Source organism: Antechinus flavipes, chromosome 4 (genome assembly GCF_016432865.1).
Source record: "Antechinus flavipes isolate AdamAnt ecotype Samford, QLD, Australia chromosome 4, AdamAnt_v2, whole genome shotgun sequence".
Lineage (NCBI taxonomy): Eukaryota > Metazoa > Chordata > Mammalia > Dasyuromorphia > Dasyuridae > Antechinus > Antechinus flavipes.
The window spans coordinates 217,516,292-217,540,814 of NC_067401.1; the positions used below are offsets into that span (position 1 = coordinate 217,516,292).

General features: G+C 32.9%; 1 protein-coding gene across 1 annotated transcript in view; it reads right to left on the minus strand.

Annotated features, from left to right (window-relative positions):
• The window catches only part of PKHD1 (PKHD1 ciliary IPT domain containing fibrocystin/polyductin), a 621,489-nt gene that overhangs the window by 299,954 nt on the left and 297,012 nt on the right, over positions 1 to 24,523 (minus strand). The window contains 2 exon segments of the mRNA XM_051996694.1: positions 5,426 to 5,531; positions 10,711 to 10,823. Coding sequence (XP_051852654.1) covers positions 5,426 to 5,531; positions 10,711 to 10,823 — 219 coding nt within the window.

The following is a 24,523-nucleotide window of genomic DNA, read 5'->3' on the forward strand; positions in this document are numbered from 1 at the left end:
TTTTTATAAGTATTTACTGAACAAAAAAAAAAAGAAATATGGGTTATTTTTCTCTATCCATCAATTAATCAATTGTAAGTAATTGTTTAAGAACCTTTTATGTTCTAAGCACAGTTTTAGTTAATGGAGGTATAAATTAAAATTAAAATTTAAAATTAAATTAAGTTAAAATAAAATAAAAATAAAAAGCCCCTACCCTCAAGGACCTTATTTTCTACTGTTCCTGCCTCCACCCTACACAGAAAGAAGAAATCATTGAATCCCAAGGGATATAAAAGAAACTTGTACTAACTACTCTAGCACAGTTGTTTCTGTCCTGCTTTTTATGTTATCATTTGGGTCAGCATCATTTGGCAATAAGTTCTATAAATGTATCATTACTTCTCAATAAGTAACATTATATGAGGTCAATGTGAAGTCCCCATATACTTAAAACATCTAAAATAAATTCATGATTCTTATACAGTGCAGAAAAAAATAAGTTTCTGAGCTTCATATCTTCTTCCATAGTATAGTTTTATCATAATCAATCTTATTGTTGTGGTTTAGTCAATTAGCCATGTCAGATATTTCATGGCTCTATTTGGAATTCAACATTTCCTTCTCCAGCTCATTTTTCAGATGAGGAACCTGAGACAAATAGGGTTAAATGACTTGCCCAGGATCACATAGCTAGTAAGTATCTGAGGCCAGATTTGAATTCAAGTTCTCCTGACTCCAGGACTGATACTCTATCCACTGCATCACTTTGCTACCCTTAACCATTCTTAGTAGCAATCTATAGACAACTAAAACAACACAAGCACAGATTCACTGTTTGTCTCAATATGTACCTGTCTCAATTAACCCTTAAGTCTGAGCATACAGACTGATATTAACATAAGCAGAACAGAGTAGGAGGCAAAGCATTGGACTTGGACATTTTTCCTGGTTTAAGCCATTGACTCTGCAAGTCATTTAATCTCTGCCTCAGATTCCATATCTTTAAAGGATAGGCAGTAGGCTAAATGTTCTCTAAGGTCTCTTCCAACTCTAAATATTTCTAATTTTGCTTTTTTTTTTTATAAGATTGACTGAACAATAGCAACAAAAATAAATGTGGGCTATTTTTCTCTATCTGTCAATTAATCAATTGTAGTTGTTTAAGAACATTTTATGTTCCAAGCACAGTGTTAGGTAATGGAGATATAAATTAAAATTAAAATTTAAAATTAAATTGCTGGTTATTTTCAAGGGGAAAAAGTCGATGCAATGTAAATAGTAAGTTATTTATTTATTTTAAAAGACAAAAGGACCTGTATGTGCAAAAAAAAAAAAAAAAAGAAATATGGGTTATTTTTCTCTATCCATCAATTAATCAATTGTAAGTAATTGTTTAAGAACCTTTTATGTTCTAAGCACAGTTTTAGTTAATGGAGGTATAAATTAAAATTAAAATTTAAAATTAAATTAAGTTAAAATAAAATAAAAATAAAAAGCCCCTACCCTCAAGGACCTTATTTTCTACTGTTCCTGCCTCCACCCTACACAGAAAGAAGAAATCATTGAATCCCAAGGGATATAAAAGAAACTTGTACTAACTACTCTAGCACAGTTGTTTCTGTCCTGCTTTTTATGTTATCATTTGGGTCAGCATCATTTGGCAATAAGTTCTATAAATGTATCATTACTTCTCAATAAGTAACATTATATGAGGTCAATGTGAAGTCCCCATATACTTAAAACATCTAAAATAAATTCATGATTCTTATACAGTGCAGAAAAAAATAAGTTTCTGAGCTTCATATCTTCTTCCATAGTATAGTTTTATCATAATCAATCTTATTGTTGTGGTTTAGTCAATTAGCCATGTCAGATATTTCATGGCTCTATTTGGAATTCAACATTTCCTTCTCCAGCTCATTTTTCAGATGAGGAACCTGAGACAAATAGGGTTAAATGACTTGCCCAGGATCACATAGCTAGTAAGTATCTGAGGCCAGATTTGAATTCAAGTTCTCCTGACTCCAGAACTGATACTCTATCCACTGCATCACTTTGCTACCCTTAACCACTCTTAGTAGCAATCTATAGACAACTAAAACAACACAAGCACAGATTCACTGTTTGTCTCAATATGTACCTGTCTCAATTAACCTTTAAGTCTGAGCATACAGACTGATATTAACATAAGCAGAACAGAATAGGAGGCAAAGCATTGGACTTGGACATTTTTCCTGGTTTAAGCCATTGACTCTGCAAGTCATTTAATCTCTGCCTCAGATTCCATATCTTTAAAGGATAGGCAGTAGGCTAAATATTCTCTAAGGTCTCTTCCAACTCTAAATATTTCTAATTTTGCTTTTTTTTTTTTATAAGATTGACTGAACAATAGCAACAAAAATAAATGTGGGTTATTTTTCTCTATCTGTCAATTAATCAATTGTAGTTGTTTAAGAACATTTTATGTTCCAAGCACAGTGTTAGGTAATGGAGATATAAATTAAAATTAAAATTTAAAATTAAATTGCTGGTTATTTTCAAGGGGAAAAAGTCAATGCAATGTAAATAGTAAGTTATTTATTTATTTTAAAAGACAAAAGGACCTGTATGTGCAAAAAAAAAAAAAAAAAAGAAAAAAAATGTTTGTAGCAGTTCTTTTTACAATGGCAAGGAAATTGAGTGGGGAATGTCTGAATAAGTTATGGTATGTGAATATAATGGAATATTATTGTTCAATAAGAAATGATGAGATTGATTTCAAAAAATCCTAGAAAGACCTACATGAACTGATACTCATTGAAGTGAGCAAAACCAAGAGAACATAATACAACAACAACAAGATTATGTGATAACCAACTGTGATGAGTTTGGCTCTTCTCAACAATGAGGTGATTAATGGGAAATGCCAATCACATGCAACAAGAGAACTATGGAGACTAAAGACGGATGAAGTATAGTATTTTCACCTTTTTGTTTCTTTTTCGTGGGTTTTTTCTTTTAGTATGATTTTTCTTGCATAACATGACAAATATGGAAATATGTTTAAAAGGCTAGCACATATTTAATCTATATCAGATTGCTTGTTGTTTTGGGGAGAAGAGAGAGGAAGAGAGAAGAAAAATTTGGAATACAAAGTTTTATAAAAATAAATGTTGAAAACTATCCTTATATGTATTTGGAGAAATAAAATATTATTAAAATATTTATTTATTCATCAATTATTTACTTAGGATGCTACATGTACATGTACAGAGAGATATAATTATATGTATTATGAATATATATATGTAAATTGGGATATGAATATGCTTATATTCAATCAATTACCAACATTCACCAGAGTAACTTCTTGTCACTTTCTTAGTGACAACCAGTTATGTACAGTAGAGGAAAAATGAGAGGTATGATGCGTATAAATTTGTGAAGTATCCTCCTAAGTGGTTCACTATTCTTGTTCATCTTACCAGGATAAAGAGTACCCCATCTATTCATTGCATATTTCTTTTTTTTTTCCATTGCTGATTTTTATTTTGCATTCATTAATATATGATATCACACTTAAGACAGAGAAAGCCTAGGAGTGAACTCCTCATGTAAGAAGGTGGTCAATTCAGTGAAGTCCATTGAGTTGGGGTAGGGGAAAATCACTAAAGACCAGTAACCTGTCAATAGGAAATTTTAAGATTACACATTAGTATGGTGAGGGTCACAGGATCAGACCAGTCAAGATCAGAACAATTTGCAAGAAGCAAGCTTAGTAACATAATCACGGATTCAGTGAAGCAAATTCACAAGGCAAGGATGGGAACAAGCTAACTGATAGTGGCTAGTTGTAGGACTGAACAAGAGAGACAATCAAAGATCCTTTAACACAGGAAAAGCAATTCTGAGGTTTCAACTCTTCCTCTTCAATGCAGGCACTACTATACACCACCAGGCACATATAATACTTATCAACTGTGGCTCTGGCCTTGCAAAAAAGGGTGAAGTCACGAAAGTGTGTGAAAGAAGGATTCAGTGCATATTTCATTGCCTATTGAGTCCCATTTAACTTCAAGGTTAAATGATTCATTTCTGCTATGCTCCTCTACACTTAAGATTCTTAATGATCTCAAATGGGGAAAGAAATATCACTGACAGATTATTTCAAGCTGGTAAATCCTTCATGATTTCTAATGCCAACCATCAGGCATAAAGAACAGAATGTTGGGAGAGATGTTGAGACTTTACCAGGCCCAGAAACTTCTCCCTTGGCTTGTTCAGAGAGGAGGGCCAGGGTAGAGAAATATACATCAGTAAAAGTACAGGACCATCACATTGCCATCTGACACAATGAAAGGCAAAATTCAGGTTAAAAATGTTTTAGTTTTAACAATTTCATTTGATGTATAGTATTTATGGTACTATAGATTTCATGTGTTCTGAAAAGTGAATATTATTTGAAATCAGCTTTTTAATTGAGATGGCACAAAATGTCATATAATTCTAGGGAAATCACAAGGAAAAAAATGTTTTGCGTTTTTCCAATTTTATTTTGTGTATTGCATTTTATGGATTAATTCATGTGTTAGGAAAATGTATATAATACAATAATTAATGTTTTTATAAAGAATTATATATAGAGAAGAATATTTTTAGCAATCTAGCAAAAGATTATAGTCTTTGTGGAACCCAGTTCTCTATTTTTCATAAGTTCAATATATCAACATTCTCTTTTTTACATTTAGACCATTTTCTAGAAATGTTATCCCAACAAAAGGTAAGGAAGAAAAAAAGAAAGGAGGGGAGAGAGAAAGAGGGAAAGAAAGAGAGAGAAAGAGAGCGAGAGAGAGAGAGCGAGAGCGAGAGAGAGAGAGAGAGAGAGAGAGAGAGAGAGAGAATGAATAGGAAAGGGAGGAAGGAGGCAGTAAGAGCACTATTCTTCTACTGGGATTGTTATCTCTCTCCTTTAAATACCGGCATAGTCTATTACACATAACTGGTAGCTAATAAATGTTTAATGACTATTGAATTCAAAGAATATACTCTGAAGTTGGCCAATATAGTAATATACATATATATTATAACAATTTCTGGGATTTTTTCCTTTTTTCTCTATTAAGAGGAGGGGGAGGGAGATTAAAACATGATCTTGTTCATTTTAATTAAAAATACAAAAAAGAAAGGCTTAAAATAAAAGATATGATCTCTAACTTTGAGTATGTAGGATGGAGAGAGAATACATTTTTCTTCATTTTTAAAAGCACAAACACAAAAATAAAAGATATAGCCTTTGCTTTGAGTAATTTATAATCTAATTCTAAGTTATAATTCATGCTATCATTATTATAATTGCTCTTTTCTGTAGTAAATATTTAGTAAATATAGTATCAGAAAATAGAAATATCTTTACAAACTGTGAGAATCATGAAGGATATTCATAGAAATCTAACTTGGATTTTACCTGAACACCACCTTGGCTTCCCCAAACTGTGAAGTTCTGGAACAAAGTGGGACCAGTATCATTTGCTCGTGGAGGTTCAAAACTGGGATACAGCAGGAGACCATACCTATAAAATAAAATGATCAACTACTTTCTGATTTGAAAACTTCTCCCCTTTTCATGGTAGGAGAGAACAAAAGTTACTCACAGAAATTGGGAGTCTTCATAATCATTTATCTGTTATTTTCCCAATGAACTAAATGCTACCATCCTCATTTCTAAAACATCCCCCCTCATTATAGTTTCAGAATGTAGACTTTAATTTGGTTGACACTAGAATTACCATTTTATTTTGTTTTAAACAAATTGTTTAACTTTTACATGATCTGATTCAATAAAAATTGTTCTTTCCATCAACAAGCTTAATTTATACTCAGCTTTACTTCTGTCCTTCTATGAGATACTATTGTAAAATAATTTCTCAAGACCCAAAAGATGTGAACATTAACCACCACCAATGTAGAACAACAAGAATTTTCTACAACTTTACAGATACTGTGCAAACATAAAGCATCTTAACCATCAGATAGGTTTTTGCAAAAGGTTGGACTTTTAATGACTTTAGCAAGTCATTTTATCAGTGTTAGCCTCAGTTTTGTTCCCTGTAAAATGGAAATTATAACATCTTCCTCACAGGATTGTTATAAGATTCCAATGAGATAACGTATGCAAAGCTATAGAATTACAAGCTACTAATAAAAAAATAACTAAACACACACACACACACACACACACACACACACACACACACACACACCAAGAGTTAGGGCTACAAGAGAGCTGAAAAGCCATTAAGGAAACATGAATATTAAACTACCAATCCAAGGCCACTGAGACAGGATGTATCAGAAGCAGATTTTAAAGTCTTCAAATTGAAGTCAAGTGATCAATTACCAGAGATATTATATAGGGAATTTCTCTATATGCATAGGTCAGATGGAAATATTGGCTTTTGAGATCTCTTCAAACTCAGATTTCAATACTATTTAAACATATGCATTGAAGTGAAATCCCACTAATTCAAGATAATTAATTAGAAAACTCATTCAAATTAATAGAAAGTCTGAAGTACATTATAATTTTAAAGAAATAAAAGTTTCTTCATTTCAAACAGAATTCTTTTAGCTTCCTTAATGCTCTATAATTTGGCTCACTCTGTCCAGCTAAAATGATGGCCTGATGCATATCCTTCACTACAATTATGCCAGTTTCTTCACTAAATTCATAACTTCTCCACTTATTCCATAATAATTACCATCTTTGTACCTCTATTGACTTCGCTTCTTTCAACCTAAAAAGCCTTTCCCCATCTTTTTCCAAGTATTGAATTTCACCTATTCTTTAAGACAGCTTTCTCTGAAACCTTTGCAACTTCCATCTCATATTGATCTCTCCTTTACCCTAAGCATAAGAGCATTCAATGTATGGGGATGCCCTCAACCAAGACCTATCTTTGGCTTAGTAGATAGATCTTAGAGAGTTGTTCAAGGTACATAAAAGCTATAGTATAGAGATATATCAATATTAAATTTAAGGAAAGATATTTAAAACCAAATTTCCCTAATTGTAAGCCCACTCTATCCACTCCACTTTGCTTTCTCTAACACTAAATTATATATTATTTTATGTTGGGAGTTCTTAATATGAGACTATGAGCTTTTAAAAAATACTTTTGTAATTCTTCAATTTAATCAAGTTTCCTTAACAGCCTATGTATTTTATGTATTCAAAAACATTTTGAAGACATAATAGGTTTCACTAGACTTCCAAAGAGGTCCACAATATAAAAAAGATTAAGATTACCTATTTTATATTATACTTTGTTTGCTTCGTGTTTCCAAATTTTGTCTTCCTAACAAGAATTTTTAAAATATAAAAAGCAGAGTCTATTTCTTATCTTTTTCTCAACATCTGTACCATGCCTAAAATAGTAGAAGCATATACTAATCATTCATTTATAGTAATTTCTCTTGATTGACTTGTCACAGTGAATATAATAAATGTTGTAAATATAAATGAAAGATATTAAAAATAGTTGAAAAACTTTTATTGTCTCAATAAAGGACATCTCCTATATTATTAGTTATGTTTCTAATTGGTTTGGAAAATTATTTAATAATGAATAGAATGGATCTTCCCAAGGCAACTTCTGCAGAGAAACTTTGTAGAGGAGCATCCTTGGGTATGACTAATTGGTGTAACTGAAAGGGACTACAGAGATACAAGTAAGAATAGATGACTATTGAGATCCCTCTCAATTTTGAATTCTCTCTCTTTCAGATTCTGTGAAATTCTGAATTAGTGGAGCCTGAATTCAAAGGTTTAATGTAGTATGGATTAATAATATAAAGTAAATATATGACCAAGAAAGTAGGTATCACTAATTAGTACTTTCTTATACTAGAGTATGAAGAAACAATCAATTCAATGATTTATCAAGTTCTAATAAAATGGACAGTCAATTTTAAAATTATACACTACCCTAGGTATCATTTTTTTTTTCAAATCTAAACTATCTGAAGCAAGTCTGGATCTAATTAATAGTTGCTAAAGGACCATTCAAATTGAGAAACAGTTAAGTTCAAATTTATAAAGGCAAAATCCACAACTGAAAAGAAGATGCTTTATCAGCAAATAATTTCATTCTATAATACAATTAGGGAGTATCAAAATGGCAAATGTGGATACCATTTTATACTACCATAATTTATTTTGTTGAATGCCTGCCCCATCTAACCCACTGAAAAAGAATAAAAACAGGAAGTTTTCTCAGAAGAAGAAGAAGAAGAAGAAGAAGAAGAAGAAGAAGAAGAAGAAGAAGAAGAAGAAGAAGAAGAAGAAGAAGAAGAAGAAGAAGAAGAAGAAGAAGAAGAAGAAGAAGAAGAAGAAGAAGAAGAAAACCTGGAATCTCTGGGGATGATTTTTTCATAAACAATTAAGAGAAGGTAATAACTAGAATTATTTCCTAAACTGAAGTACCATAGATACCAGCTGTGGAAGATGGGAGAGAACTTGATATCAAGGAATAAGATAGATAAAAATGACAGTCTGAATCAACTAGGGAAGGATTTCTAACTTTGAGTTAAAAGATTCAAGGTGAAATGAAAGCAATGATTACTTATAACTGATAATCAATTAGAAAGGCAACTAATTATAATTTTACAATTCGATATCTTTAACTTTTAGTTTTGCTTGGATATTTAAATAGATCTATTTTAATAAAAAAATCAATTTAAACATTATGTTAATTATCTCACTCACTTAGCAAAATTAATTATTTTTTTTACCAACAAAAAAGCCTGGGTTTTGTTTTGGGGGGACTGGGGGAACCACATATAGAACACAAAAGCATCTCTATGATGCACTTTTGAAAAAAATAAACTAATTTCTTTTTTTGGTATATAGAAAAAAAATACTCTCTTGAATATTGACCTTGAAAATCCAAATATAAAATGTTATAGGATAAACAGAGAGATACAAAGAGTAAAATTGTAAATAACTGGCATTTGTATAATGCTTTAATATTTACAGTTATAAATATAATATATAACTGTATAACACATGTTAAACATGCATATACATACATATTTATACATATACATACATATATATATGAAATCCTATTTGATTTCCATTGCAACTCTGTGAGGTAGGTACTATTCCCATTTTACGAAAAGGAAATCGAGGTTCTAAACAGTTGCCCAGGGATATATGTAAAACGTCCAAAGTGGACTGTGAACACAAGTCTTGTTCCTTCCAAGTCCAACTAACAGGAAATGAAGTTAAAAGACACATAAAAAGTTAGTCATTGTTACTGTAAGAGCTAAGAGCTTTAAGATAATTAAAAGCAGGGGCAGTTGATAGATGCAGTGGATAGAGCACCAGCCCTGAAGTTAGAAGGAGCTTTGTTCAAATCTTTTAACAATTCCTAGCTGTGTGTGACCCTAGGCAAGTCACTTAACCCCAATTGCCTCAGCAAAAAAAACATGGAAAAAAGATATTTAAAACTACCATGGTTTAGTACTTTACAATTTCTTGATAATCATTAATTGTTGGCACTTTTAGAAATACAAAGCCCAAACCTTTCAACCCCTTTGTCCTTGTGCCCCAACTTTAATCTAGCATCCCCAATACTAAATTTACATTTATCAGGAGCCTCACCATGAGTTGAGGCTTTTTCCACTACCTTTTCTTTCTTATATTGGAGAAGTAAAATTGCTAAAAAGATAAGTCTGGCCTCATAATCAGGAATGACAAAATGATGAGAATCTCTTAAATATAGGGTTAGAAGAAACATCAGAGATAATTTAATCCAACTGATTCATTTTACATATGAGAAAACTGAGGCACAGAAAGATTCACTGACATAACCAAGGTCATATAAGTAATAATGTCAGTCAGATTTTAAACTCAGGTGCTATGACTCTGAATTTCTACTATATCAATGCCTTCCTCTGACCTTAAGACTTGGGTTCAAATCAAACCTTTCTCATATTTGTTGTATAACTCTGACCAAGTCACTTATTCTCTCAGTAATTTAAACAAATGTCTAAGATTGTAAATTACAGAATAGATGCTTATCTGCTGTAGTGGAAGGCTTTGCTTCATGTATATTTCTTCATACCAAGGAAATCACAAGTTGTTATGGTGGATTTTTTGTGGTATGTGTGTTTTTTTAATTGTTGAAGAAAAAAAAGTATTTTAAAAAATCCTTATACATGACCCCTCAATTGAACAGATGACTAAGCTTGAAATGAGAACCTAAAATGATCAGGTTCACTTAGTTTCTACTATGCATGTTCTAGTTTCCAATTTACTTTCACATGCCTCTCCATACTGCTAAATGTCAAAGAAAATACTGTACTATGAACTTTCTCCTCTTCATCTTTGGCCAAATTATCTCACTTTCCCATTCCCAAAACAAAAATCAGCCTACTTACCTCCTTCTTGGAGGTATTTTCCCAAAAAAATACTGTAAACAGAAATTGTTCAAAACATTGGAAATTACTAGTAATCAAAATAATTCATTAGTTTTATAAATTATACAGCAAGATCAATCTAGGCAGTCCTTTGTGACACAAAACACTTTACAGACTAGAATCATGGATGCTCATTAACTGCAAATGAGCTCTGCATTTTATATGTAAAATTAAAGTTTTATATATGCATAATTTTATACACATACATACACAGTCCAAACAAAAGTCCTGTTGTAAAAATATCTATGAGTTTCCAACAAAAGGTACCTTTTGCAGGAATGGGCTATATTCTGAGTGAAGGAGAGAAGAGGAGCTTTCGAAGTTTCACTGGTTGCAAGATGAAAGAAATAACCATATCCAGCAGCACACACCATGTTTCTCTGCAGGAAATAATGTGATTGTAAGAATAGTTATCCCTCAGATGCTAAGATTCCTGGGGGAAAAGAAACTCAGGTTTCAAGGTACTATTCCTCTGCTCAATCTGTTCTTATCTATTTTCCCTTTCCCATTAAAGTATGCTGTGACTTCCAGGCAATAGCTGAACTATTTGCCAACATTAAATTCTAGGGATGGAAAGGACTTCTACTTATTCCCCTTCCTACAAACAGGAGTACAATTACCACATTCCAGATAGCTGGACTTGTGATTTTTAAGTTATCCTAAAAAGGAGATTATAAATTCTTTCTCCTGCTGTTACTTAATGAACCTCACAGAAGACAGATATAGATAATAGATAGATAATAAAAGATAGATATAATAGATAAGTAAATTATAGATAAATGATAGAAGAAATATAATAGATGATAGAGACATAGGTAGATCATAGATCAATAGAAGATGAATGAATAAGTAGATATATAGTTGTCAGGTATATAGAGAATAGGCAGAAAAAGAGATAGAGATATAGAGGTAGATAAAAGGTAGATAGATGAATGGATAGATGGAGAAATGGATGGATGGGTAGATGGGTAAATGATGGATGAGAGATAAATAGTAGGTAGATAAAGAAATAGATGGATAGATAGGAAGGTAGATAGATAATAGGTAGATAGACTAGATTGATGGATGATAGATAGATAGATAGATAGACAGACACCAGGTAGATAGGTAAATATATAGATGATAGGTAGAAAAATAGATAGATAATAGGTAGGTAAGTAGGTAATTGGATAGATAGATAGAAGTTACACATTTCTTTACTGCTTTAGAAGAGTTAGATCCATAAGAGAGAATAAAAGATAAACCAAACAATGTAAACAAGCATGCAAGGACAACATAGACAGGCTATCCAGAGGATTTCTCTAACAACACACTTCTTTATAAGGAAAGCAGTAACCAATGACTTCATATCCTGAGCCATGTCAGCCTTAGAGCAGATCTAAGGCAGATTAAGATTTTAGACACAATCTAAGGACATGACCAGTCAAGCACAAGAACACAACTCAATAGAATTCACCAACCTGCTGATTAAACTATTTCTTAAGATATGAATTTTCTGTAGCCTATATGCAATTGCTTGCTTATTCTTCATCTTTCCATTGTATTGAATGTGTATCATCTTACCTAGTTATCTCTCCACTTCATTTCACTGATTTGGTCTGTGTGTGTGTGTGTGTGTGTGTGTGTGTGTGTGTGTGGGGATGGGCGGGTGTGGGTGGGTATACAGTATGTGGGTGTGGGTGTGTGTATGAATGTGTGTATTCATTTTGGGGGGCTTTTATTTTGTTTATAATTTTTCTTCTATATCTAGATCACTTAAAAGTCTAATCATGAATTTCACCTAATCATGGAATCCCCAAATTTTCGAGCTGACGGATATTTTAGACATTATCATACTCTAGCATCATCACTCTATGGAAACAAAGACCTATAGGCAGGGAAAGTTTTGCTCAAGGGTCAGTTCATGAAAGAGACAATAAATGAGTTTGAGTTTTCTAAATGATGCAGAAGGAAGAATGCTGGGTCTGGCATCAGTACAACCCAAGTTTAAATCCACTCTCAAATACTTATTGCTGTATGACCCTAAGCAAGTCATTTGACCTCTTTTTGCCTCAGTTTCTCAGTTGTAAGAAGGGATGTTAATAATATTATCTCCTGGAGTTGTTAGGATCAAGTGAGATATTTGTAAATATCTGTGCCTCATAACAGATGTTTAATAAATATCTATCCCTTTCTCCTTCCCTACTCCCTTCTCATAGTTCTTTCTACTATATCAAATTCCCTGTCACATAATTAAATTTCTATAAAAATTATATATTACTATTCTAAACAAATAAATATTAAATCAAACCCTTAAATCCAGTCATATAGTGAAAGCAAGGACAAGCCATAATACTAAAAATGCCTTTGATACTATGTAGCCTAGAGCAAACAGTTGATTCAGTGAGGTTTAATATCTCCCTCCCCTCCATTTCCACTGAAAGGCCATCTTTATTATGAAATTAAAAACATAATTATGCCAGGAAAACAATAGGTATAATGACTATAGTAGTATAAATGGAAAGAACAACAGAAAAAACAAACTTACATTGTTTAATTATTGTCATCAAGTGCAAAAAACAGATATGGAGAGTCAGAGAGAGACAGACACACACACACACACAAACTCTGTGAGAGAGAGAGAGAGAGAGAGAGAGAGAGAGAGAGAGAGAGAGAGAGAGAGAAGGAGGGAGGGAGGGAGGGAGAAACAGAAAAGAGGGAAGGAGAGAGAGATGCAATTCCCCCTTTGGTTGAATGGGTGGGAGATTATGGATATGTAGCATTATATAAACTCCTAGACTTGCTCAATGTATTGGTAAGTTTTACAGAGCTGATTTATTCTCTCCCTTTATTTTTTGTTACAAGAGAAGGCTCTTGGTATAAGAGGAAGAAAAGGGCATATTTGGAAAAAAAAACAATACTTTCCTAAATAACATGATTACATGAAAAAACACAGATGATAGATATCAGGGGAATTTGGTGCCACAGTGAGTAGAACACTAGAGTGAAGATCTGAGTTCAAATCTGGCCTCAGATACTTACTAACCTGACTCTGGGCAGGTCATTTAGCTTCTGCTTGCCTCAATTTCTTCAACTACAAAACTACAACTACAAAATGATTATAAGAATAGAACTTAACTCCTAGGTGTGATGACCGCATTAGCATTCTGGATACCTTAGAATCAGCGAAAGTCCTTAGTCTTTATGCATGGTCTTTAGGGGTAGAAGTGAAGGGGATGGAAGCAGGATCTCTGCAATCTCCTTCTTCCTTGTCTACCACCAAAGTGACCCTGGCTAGTCTTTTTCCACCCCCTAGTCCCTCCTACAATTCTCTGTATACACCAATTATTGAGCCAGCACAGGATAGTGGGAAGGGCCATTTTGCAAGCATATGCCCATAGAGTATTGTCCAATCAATAGTTAGCCTCAAGTGCTCAGCTATCCTGACCTCAGTGCATTGATTCAAGAGTTTCAGCCCTCTACACCTAGGGTCAGTATGAGGATTGAATAAGATAATATTTGTAAAAACATTTTGTACAGTGTTTGCAAAAAGTAAGTATTATATAAATGCTTATTATCTCCCCTTCTTTAAAAGTGCCTTTAGTCTCTCTATATTCTGGAGGACACTTAACACAATAGATAGAGTGTAAATCTGACCTCAAACACTTAATAGCTGCTTGACCTTGGGTAAATCACAGAACCCTATTTGCCTCAGTTTCCTCATCTGCAAAATGAGCTGGAGAAGAAAATTTTGAACTAAAGTGACTGAACAATAACAGAAATTAGAGTTCCTTATGAATATTGGTATTAATAAGTATTTCTTTTTTCTAGAATTGATAAGTAATAAATTACAGAAGTCAGTTCAAATTTTCTCTTATAAATCAATTGTATTCAATTCAATATTAAGCACTTATTTTAGTTGGTAGCACTTATATAGTCCAATATAAAGTAATCCTTGAACTCAAGGAGTTTAAATTCTACTAGGGTAAAACAATATTAACATAGATAAGTAAGTACAAACTATATCTTTTTTAATTAAAAGCAAATAGGAGGATTATGGGAAGAAGGTCAGAAAATTCCAAGTTTTTCCCCCACAAAGAAAACAAAATTGCACCTCAGGGTGAATATAGACCAGTGGAAACGAATAGGACTTGGGACAGAACAGAGTTCCTCCTAAGACAATTTGAGAAGACTTTTAGAAGAAAGACCCTAAGACCAAGATTTAATTGATAGGAAGTATAAAAACCTCCAGGGTAGCTCTGCTGAAAGAGCAAGCAGAAAGCTTCAAGGCAAGCTGGGTTCAAAGATCAGCTGAGATAAGGAATGCCAGGCCTAGCTGTTGAGATGCCTGGGCAAGAAGAAAACAGCAAAGATGATAAGTACAGAAACAGTGGGAGAAGCAAGCTGTTGGCTGTGGATACTTAGAGGTGAGTGGAGTTTTTGATCTGGGGTTCTAGATCAGAGGGAAGAGCTGAAGTGAAGACAGAGGCACCACTTCACCAAGATTAGAAGAGGTTACAATGATAAGTTAGTGTTTAAAAAATAAGGAGACAAAGGAGAAAGAATCCACCCATAGAAACTTGCTATGGAAATAGGGAAGTCTGGGGTTCATCTTCAGAGGAAGACAGTGAATTAAAAAAAAAAAAAAAAGCCTCTCCTACACTCCAAGAGTAACATTAAATGGCTGTTGGCCCAGAAAGAATTATAGAAGAATTCAAAAAAGACTTTTAAAAAATCAAATAAGAGAAACTGAGGAAAAACTAGGAAAAAAATAAGAATCATCCCAGAAAAAACAAGGAGATTATGAAAAGAAAGTCAACCAACTAGAAAAGGAGATCTAGAGTCTTAAAGGAGAAAATAATTATTTAAAAGTTAGAATTAATCAAGAGGAAGCCAGAGAAGCTATAAAAGAACAAGAAATAGTAAAACAAAATATAAAGAATAAAAAAAGAGAAGAGAATGTGAAATATAAAAAATAACATCTGGAGAACAGATCAAGATGAGAAAACATAAGATTAATTGTATTACCTGTAAGTTAAAGGACCATGACATAATAATACGAGAAATAACCAAAGAAAAATGTTCTGAAGAACTTGAGAGAAAAGTAGAAATAGGAAAAAAATGTCACTAAATACCATTTCAAAGAGATCCTACATAAAAAGCATATAAGGACATTATTGCTAACTTTTAAAACAATCAGATCAAAGAGAAAATTTTACAAGAAAAAAACAAACAAAAATTCAAATATGCTGGAGCTATGATTAGAATTTTACAGGATTTAGCAACAGCTACAACAAAGGACCATAGGTCCTGGAATACTACATAATGACAATCAAAAAAACTAGACTTGTGCCCCAAAATATCATATACAGCAAAATTAAGCATAATATTGAGTGGGGAAAGATTTTGAGGATTTTTTCTCAACTAAACCTTTATACAATAGAAAATTTAACATATAAGAGTCAATAACAAAGACTAATTTTCAAGATATTCAACAAAGATGAACCATTATGTTTTATATGTGGAAATATAAATCATATGTCTAAAATTGACATCAGGAATCAGGTAGTTCAAAAGAAAGATTTGGGCAGAGTTGAACATTGAATGACTGTAAAAAACTAAACTGTCTAGGATAGTAGTAATTATGCTATATAAATGATGTGCAAAGGAAAAAATGACAGAAGCATTAGATAGGGGAAGAGGGCAGGTAGTTCTGAAAACCTACTTGTATCAGGAAAGGGTTAAATAGTGATAGATAGCTAGATAGATAGAGATAAAGATAGATAATATATGACGTGTTTAGCACACTTCAAAATCTATAAAGAAATAAGGAGGAAGGCAATAGGATAAGGTGAGATATAGAAAGGTAGATAGATAGATAGATAGATATCAATGGGAAAGAGATAAATAGTGAGGGAAATAGTGAGGGGAGATGATAAGGGAGGGATCCAGAGGTGAGGGGAGGTTAAATAATAGCAAGGCAAATTAAGAAGTAGGACTAAACTAGAAGTGTTACCCAGGATAGCAGGGATCTCTTATTACTATTGTTTGTCCTTAATTTTCGAATTAACATCAGAGAGGTGATTCTTTCCTTCCTGAGCCATCTGAGTCTAATGGCCAGATATAGATCAGGATGATTGGAGATGGCACTGAATGCAATAGGAGATCCTGGCCTTTCTAACTAAGGTTTTCAACAGGAGATACCCACAAACACATTAATGAGGCTCAGGAGTAGAATATATTAGTTTTTTAAAAGTAGGATTAATAATCATTGGACTCAGGCAAAGCCAACAAAGATTCAATCAAGAGATAAATCTACATTATATGTCACCCATATTAATATTTATTTAATTGCATGTCTACATGTGTGTAAAAGTGTACATATATGTGTGTGTATGTGGGTGTATATAGATATATGTATTGTATGGATGTGGGTATAAATGTGTATATATGTGTATGTGTGTGTATAATTATATATATATATATATATACACACATAATATGTGTGTGTGTATGTGTATGAATATACAAATATATCTGTGCTTATGTATAGCTTGTTTGGGGGAAGTGGGAGGGAACGAAAGGGAGGGTAAATAAAGTAAAAAGTACACAGCAAAGAACAAAAAAATATATATAAGAAAGCAAAGAAAAGATGTGCAGTTGTTGTCACATGAGTTCTCCCTAATGTTCTACTGGGCACATGACAATGTTTTTTTAATTTTCCTTTTTCTATTTTGTTGTTTCGTATTTTGTATTTAGCTTTAAATAAATAAATAATTTAAGGAGGGCAGCTAAATGGCATGGCACAGTGCAGTGGATAGGGGACCAACCCTGGAGTCAGGAGGACCTGAGTTCAAATGTGATCTCAGACATTTAACACTTATTAGCTTTGTGACTCTGATCAAGTCACTTAATCACAATTCCCTCACAAGAACACACACACACACACACACACACACACACACACATATATACACACACACACACACACATACACACACACACACATATACATATGTGTGTGTGGATATATATATATATATATATTATATATATATGGATATGTGTGTGTGTGTGTATATATATATATATATATATATATATATATATATATATGTGGATATATATATGCACAAATAAATTTAGGGAGTAGAATATTTTTGCAGTTGTTTTTCAGTCCTCTCCAACTCTTCATGACCTCATTTCAGATTTTCTTGGTAAAGATACTGGAAAAGTTTGACATTCTCTTCTCAAGCTCATTTTACAGATGAAAAAATAAGCAAACAGGGTTGACTTGCCCAGAGTCACCAGCTAGTAAATGTCTTAGGCCAGATTTGAACTCAGGAAGGTGACTATTCCTGACTCAAAGTCTGTTGTTCTATGCACTATCGTGCCACACAGCTGTACTTTGGGCTATCAGAAAATATCTCTTAGAGGAAATTATCCTTACACTTACTGACCCTTGAATGGAGATATATTCCAAGAAGAAAAGTAGGGGGGATAGACTATTAGTTCAGGTAAGCAGGTAAACAGACCAGTTTCATTATAATGTGAAAATCAGTGAGGACCCAGATTGAAATAGATGCTTTAAAAGTGTTTATTTGTTGAGTTTTGTTTGTTTGTTTGTTTTTATCCTAAAGACAAAAAGAGCCATTGAAGCTTCTTGATAAAGCAAATGATATGGTCATAGATGTATTCTAGAGGCAGGATTGGAAAGAAGAGAGGGTAGAAACAAATTAATTAGGAGGTTATTGAAATGGTTGAAGTGAGAAATGATAAAGTTTTGAACCAGAATGTCTAAATTATGATCATTTCACTTGGACCAACCTACCTAAATAATTGAATAGAGATCACTATCTCCTTCCCTAAATAAAGTCATATGGTCTTATTATCAAGTGATTATAGAAGCAAGATATACAATCAAGATAAGGATGCTTGCCCATCATGTACTGTCTCCCATTCCCAATTCCTATCTCAATCAACACTGGCATTGATGAAACATCTTGTGCTAATGTAAAACTGCCTCCAAAATGCTGATCCAGATGAGGAAAGTTATCACCAATTGACTTGGCTATCCATTACCTGATGAGGCTCCCAGTTACTGGAATAGAAACTCTTGAACATTTGAGCTCCATTGCTTACCAGACTATTTCCCTCTCAACTTCAATTGTGTATGCTAGGTCTGATTCATGAGGAAAAACCACATATTTATGCAGGCAGCTGGTGGCTTTAGGGGAAAGGTTTAAGGCAAGCAGGGAATTTTGTGTGGAAATCAATTCTTTTCGGAAGTCAATGTATTATGGACGTTCATGCAAGAAAAATTCCAGAGAGAAATTAGCTGCCCATGTATAGCAGATACCTTAAGGTAATGCATCTATAGTCACTGGAATAATGTTAGTTAACCCTTCAGGCACTGCTTAAATATACATTACCAACTGAGTAGATATAATTAGAGACATAATGTTGGCCCTTTAAATATATATATATTTCCTTAAAGAATTGATTCAAGAGACCCAAATAAATTCCAGCAAACTGTAAGTGGGCATTTCCAAATTGCCCTTCTGGGGGCTTTCTGAGCAGTATACAAAGCAAGGACCGACTCATAAGAAACCCTGAAAATCAACTAATCTGCTTACTTACATTTAAATGGAGAGGGTATTGGTGGTGTGGTAGGAATAGGAAGGAGAGAGCTTAAGATCTTTGAGGATGAACAATATTCCTTGTTTGTCCTGAATTGATGAGATAAACTTCATTCAGTTTAGCAATCTTGGACAAGTGTGATTGTAAGATAATGGTCTAAAGAGCATATTGAAATTAGTTGGAAGTTTTATGTTGTATATGCCAAGGTCAGAATAAAAAAAATGTATCATAGGCCAAACTAGGGCTCTAATCATGGAGCAAAAATTGTTTGCCCCATCCTGAAATCATTTATATAGTTAACATTACAAAGTTGCTAAAAGCCAGAGCCAGGAGAATATTAAGAACCCCCAGAGACACTATCACCCAAAGGACTAGTTTCTTTGCTAAAAGAAGCAGCCTTGAACTTGCTTCATCTGCAACATAGCCTATAAAAGGGTGGGTGGGCTGGGACGGAGGACATTTTTTAAGCTGTGAAAAAAGCAATTTCACAACTGAAATGCCCGAGCAACATGAAGAGCTAGAAGGTGAGTTAACTGTAAAGGTGACTGAAAGCGGGGAAAATTTATATATACTGTGACCGAATATTTGGTCATAGGATCCTGGGCCATGGCAATTCTGGGATAATAAGCAACCAAAAAGTCCCTGCAGAATCTTTCAAGTCTGCTCTTCCCCTTCCTCCTGAAAGCTTGCTCCTTTAGATGGACATGGTCAAGGTCAAGGTGGTATTTGTTGGCTAACAGAACAACTAGATGGTACAATGGAAAGAATGCTGGACCTAAAGTAAAATAAGAACTATTAGTGATATGACCCTGGCCAAATAATTTAGCTTTAGTTAGCCTCAGTTTTTTTCATATGTAAAATGGAGATAATGATAGCATCTATCTTCTATCTTGCTGTAAGGATTGATAAATATATACAAATCGCTGAGTATATACTGCATACATGTCATATTATATATTTAATGCAAATACATTTATTGTGCAAATACGTATCATACATTATGTGAATTTATACATTCACAGACATCATAACTACAATGTATCTTCCATTTCTGCATATGTCTGCCACCTAATATCATCTGTATCTATATCATCTATATTTGAATCTGCAATCATCTGTATCTATCATTGTCATGTAGATTTATGTCTGCATCATCTATATTTGTATCTGTATCATACTGCATACATAGGTCACATACATATATATAAAACAAACACAAAAATATTTATTGTGTATCTAAATATACATATATATAATGGCAATTCATACATTCATAACCACAATGTATATTCAATTTCTACATGTCTGCTACTTAATATTATTTGTATCTATATCATCTATATTTGAATCAGCATCATCTATAGCTATCATTGTCATGTATATTTATGTCTATATCTGCATCTTCTATATTGATATGTTTTTATGTATATAGGTGATATAATGGATAATGCACTGATCCTGGAATCAGAAAGATCTAAGTTCAAATTCATGCAGGAACACTAGCTGTATAATTTTGGGTAAATCACTTAATTTCTATCTGCCTTAGTTTCTTCAACTATAAAATGGGAATAATAATAGTGTCTATCTCACAAGGTTGTTATAAGAAACTAAGGCGATAATATTGGTAAAAGTAGCTAGCATAAAGTTGTTTTTAATCATTACTTGCTCCATTCCTGCTATTTCTATATTTGTAATCTCTAGCTATTCATATGCTAATTGGTTTTTTTTCCCCCCAACTTCTCACCCTTTCTTTGCTTGGATTTCATGAAAATCAGTTTGCTTGGGAACAATAAATCTATCTGATGTTTTCTTGCTTTAAAAATAGTATTATGCTTTGTTGCTTATATCATATGTTTCTACGTATCTCTTCTCCTCCTCCATCCTTTATAAGAAATAATTTTTAAAGTTCACTAAAATTAAATAATACATCAATAAAGTATGACATTATAAATTGTATTCAATACCATGTTCCCAATCTCTGCAAAAAGAGAAACATGTATTATTACATAGATTCTTTTGAAGCCACCTTAGCCATCATAATTTTATAGCATTCAATTTTGATTATTTTGTATGTTTTTGTGGTCATTGGGTGTACTATTTGATTTGTCCTACTTACTTGATTTTGTATCAGGGGACTTTATCGTGTGTGTGTGTGTGTGTGTGTGTGTGTGTGTGTGTGTGTGTGTGTAAACCTAGGAATGAGATCTCTGGAATAAAAGTACGAACATTTTGATGTGCCTTTTTTCCTTAGTATGGGATAGAAGGAAATGAGAATAGATGTAAAGAGTTTGTAGTCTCTACAAAAAGCAATTCTTATTTATTTATTCAGTATGGTTGGGATCAATAGTTAAAATAATTTTTGAATGTTCTCTGCTGAAATGAAAACTTAGAACCTCCAATTTCTGTATTTATAATCTCTATGCATATGCCAATTGGTTTCTTCAAGTTCTATCTTCTTTTTGTTTGGAGTTCATGGAAATCAGTTTGTTTGGGGACAAGGAATTTATCTGATGAGCAAAGACTAGGTTGAGGAAGAGTTCATCCAAGGATTGAATATGTTTTCCTTAAAAAAGTTTCCAAAAGTAATTGGGCCCAAGAACCCACTGAATTAACAATATAGCAATGTAGTCTATAAATTCATATTTGGGGATATGGAACACTCTTAGGATAAAAGAAAACTAGATAAACACAAGCCAAAATAGAGGAAATTAAATCTACTTCCATATTTAATTAAATGTACATCCATATCTGGATGTAACTTATAGTTTGATATAAATATATTTTAAATATAATTATTTGACTACATAATTATATACTTAATATTTAAGTGGAAATATCACTAACAAATTATCAATAGACATTAATATTTTCTTAGTAAGTTTATGTTTACCACAATTTGGAAATTATGGTAATTTTGCCTTGAAGGATATTATGACTCTAAAAAACATACATACCTAGGACTCAACAGGATCCACAAATCAATCCCTTTTTGTTCAGTCATTTCAGTTGTACCCAACTATTGTGACTCTATTTGGTTTTTTGTTTTGTTTTGTTTTGTTTTTTTGATAAAGATGCTGAAGAGATTTATCATTTCCTTTTCCAGATCAGCTTACTGATGAGGAAACTGAGGCAAATGGTGATTTGCCCAAAGTCACACAGCTAGTTAGTGTCAATGACCAGATTTGGACTCAAGTCTTCCTGACTCTAACCTACTATTCTTTCACTGATCCTCCTAGCTGCCCATAAATCATCTCTAGAACAAATAAATCTTTGTGCTTTTTATGCCAGACTGAACCTAACAAGTAGAAAACGACAAATCATTTTAACTCCCCTGCTCAAGCTTCTCTGGCATACTCTATTCTGCTCTATTCATAAAATTTATTTTTTCCCAATAGCATTGGATTTGGAATTAAAGGACCTGTGTTCAAATTATGAGATTGATAAAAATAGCATGTGACTTTGGCTAAAGTTTTTCTATCTTTCTTGGCCTCCTTTTCTTCCATTTGTAAAATAAAGTGATTTCAATATCTAAGCTATGAGTTCCCTTCCAGCTCCAGATCTACTTAGCACCTTTTATATAAAAAACATCAAACTGTTTCCTGATGATACAAAGAAAATATCTCAAGGAACTTGAATTTCTCTTCTAATTCTGAGGAGAGGTACTTGAAGACTTCATGTTCTTAAAAGATTTTCTGCTGTAAGTTTCCCTGAAATTATGTAATATTTAATAAAGTATTAGGAATATACAAATATTTGTTGTTTGTACAATTAATAAACATTCTCTGATTTCAACACTTGCTATCTGTGTGACTTTGGGCAAGGCATTTGATTTCCTCAACCCTTAAATTCTATCTCTGTAAAATGGAGGTAATAAAAAGAAAACAATAATAGATGGTATTTCATTATTCACCAAACAAATCTGCTTGGTAAAGCTTAAAAATCTACATAAGTATTATGTAGTGTGTGAAAGTATGTGAAAGTCAACTGTGAAACAAAACAACCTTAATGTCAATGATAGTAGATGGAAATCAATAGCATTAGACAGATGATGCTCACATGAAGTAAACGAGGCCAGACACCCTGACTAGGACAATAACATCAGATAAGTCTGACAAGTCATAAAGACTATAATTATTAACAAAGCAAAGGACACATGGAAATGAATGCAAAGAAAAAGGTCATAATATTGTTTAGAGTTGCCAAATAAAGACATTCCAACAGAAGGGACAATATCAGTAAGTGTTAAAGAAAATAAGCAAGGATGAAGACAGGTATATGTATATTCACATATAAAGTCAGCTTGGGAGACATCATTGCCTAGTTAAATAGGTATTGACCTAAGACAGGATATCTGTATTATCCTTCAATTTCTGTTACTAATATGAAGTATGATATTGACCATCTCACTTAATTTCTCTGTTGTCGATATGACCTTGAAAATGAGGATAATATGATCTGCTTTAGTGAACTCATAGGATTATGCAAACAATTAATTGATAGGATATCTGTGAAATCATTCAAAAAACATAAAACCTTCCACAGTATCTACAAAAATTGCCACATGTCTCCTAAATTTAAAAAGGACTCCCTACATTCTAGGTCAATAAACCATCCTCTCTCTCTTGTTGTAGCTTCCCACTACTTTTTCATTTCTTATCTAATGCAATCTGGCTTCTATTACCATCACTCCTTAAAAATTATTCTTGCATGAACATCACCTTATTGTTCCTAAGTTTTGTCTTCCTCCTTAACCACTCTGAAGGATTGATACTCTTAGTCACATCATTATTTTTTAAACTTCAAACAAGATTCAGAAAGACCAACTAAAAGGCTACTGAAATAGTCTACAAGACAGTTGAGAGCCTGAATTATGATAGTGTCCATGAAAATAAGAAAAGGGAACAAATATAAGAGCTGTGTTTAAAGTAGAATCAAGAAGACTGAATAAGTGATTGTATATGTGGAGCTAGAGAAACTGGGGAATCAAGGATGACTCCAAGGTCATGAACCTGGGTGACTAGAGAAATAGGGAAGTTTGCAATAAGGGTAGGGGAAAAGATAATGAGGTCTGTTTCATATCTATTGATTTGAGATGTCTGCTGGAAATTTAGATGGAAGTGTTACAATAGTGGAAGAAGATGAGGCTACTTAGAGAGAGAAGTTAAGAGGACAAACCTAAATCAAATGCCTGCAGTACATAGCCCAAAAGGTATACCCTTTGAGTCCCATGAATGATGATTCAGCAAAGTAGATTAAAAAGGAACAGAAAGAACACTACTAGAAAATAGTGTCAAGGAAAACCAAGAAAAGGAAGTTTCTAGGAAAAATCATCAATAGTGTCAAATATTAAAAGAGGGCAAAAGAAATGAAAATTGGGGAAAGGCCATCATATTTAGTAATGAATTATTATTATTGATTTAATTGTAAAAAATTATATTAAAATGCAAATGATGCTGGGTTC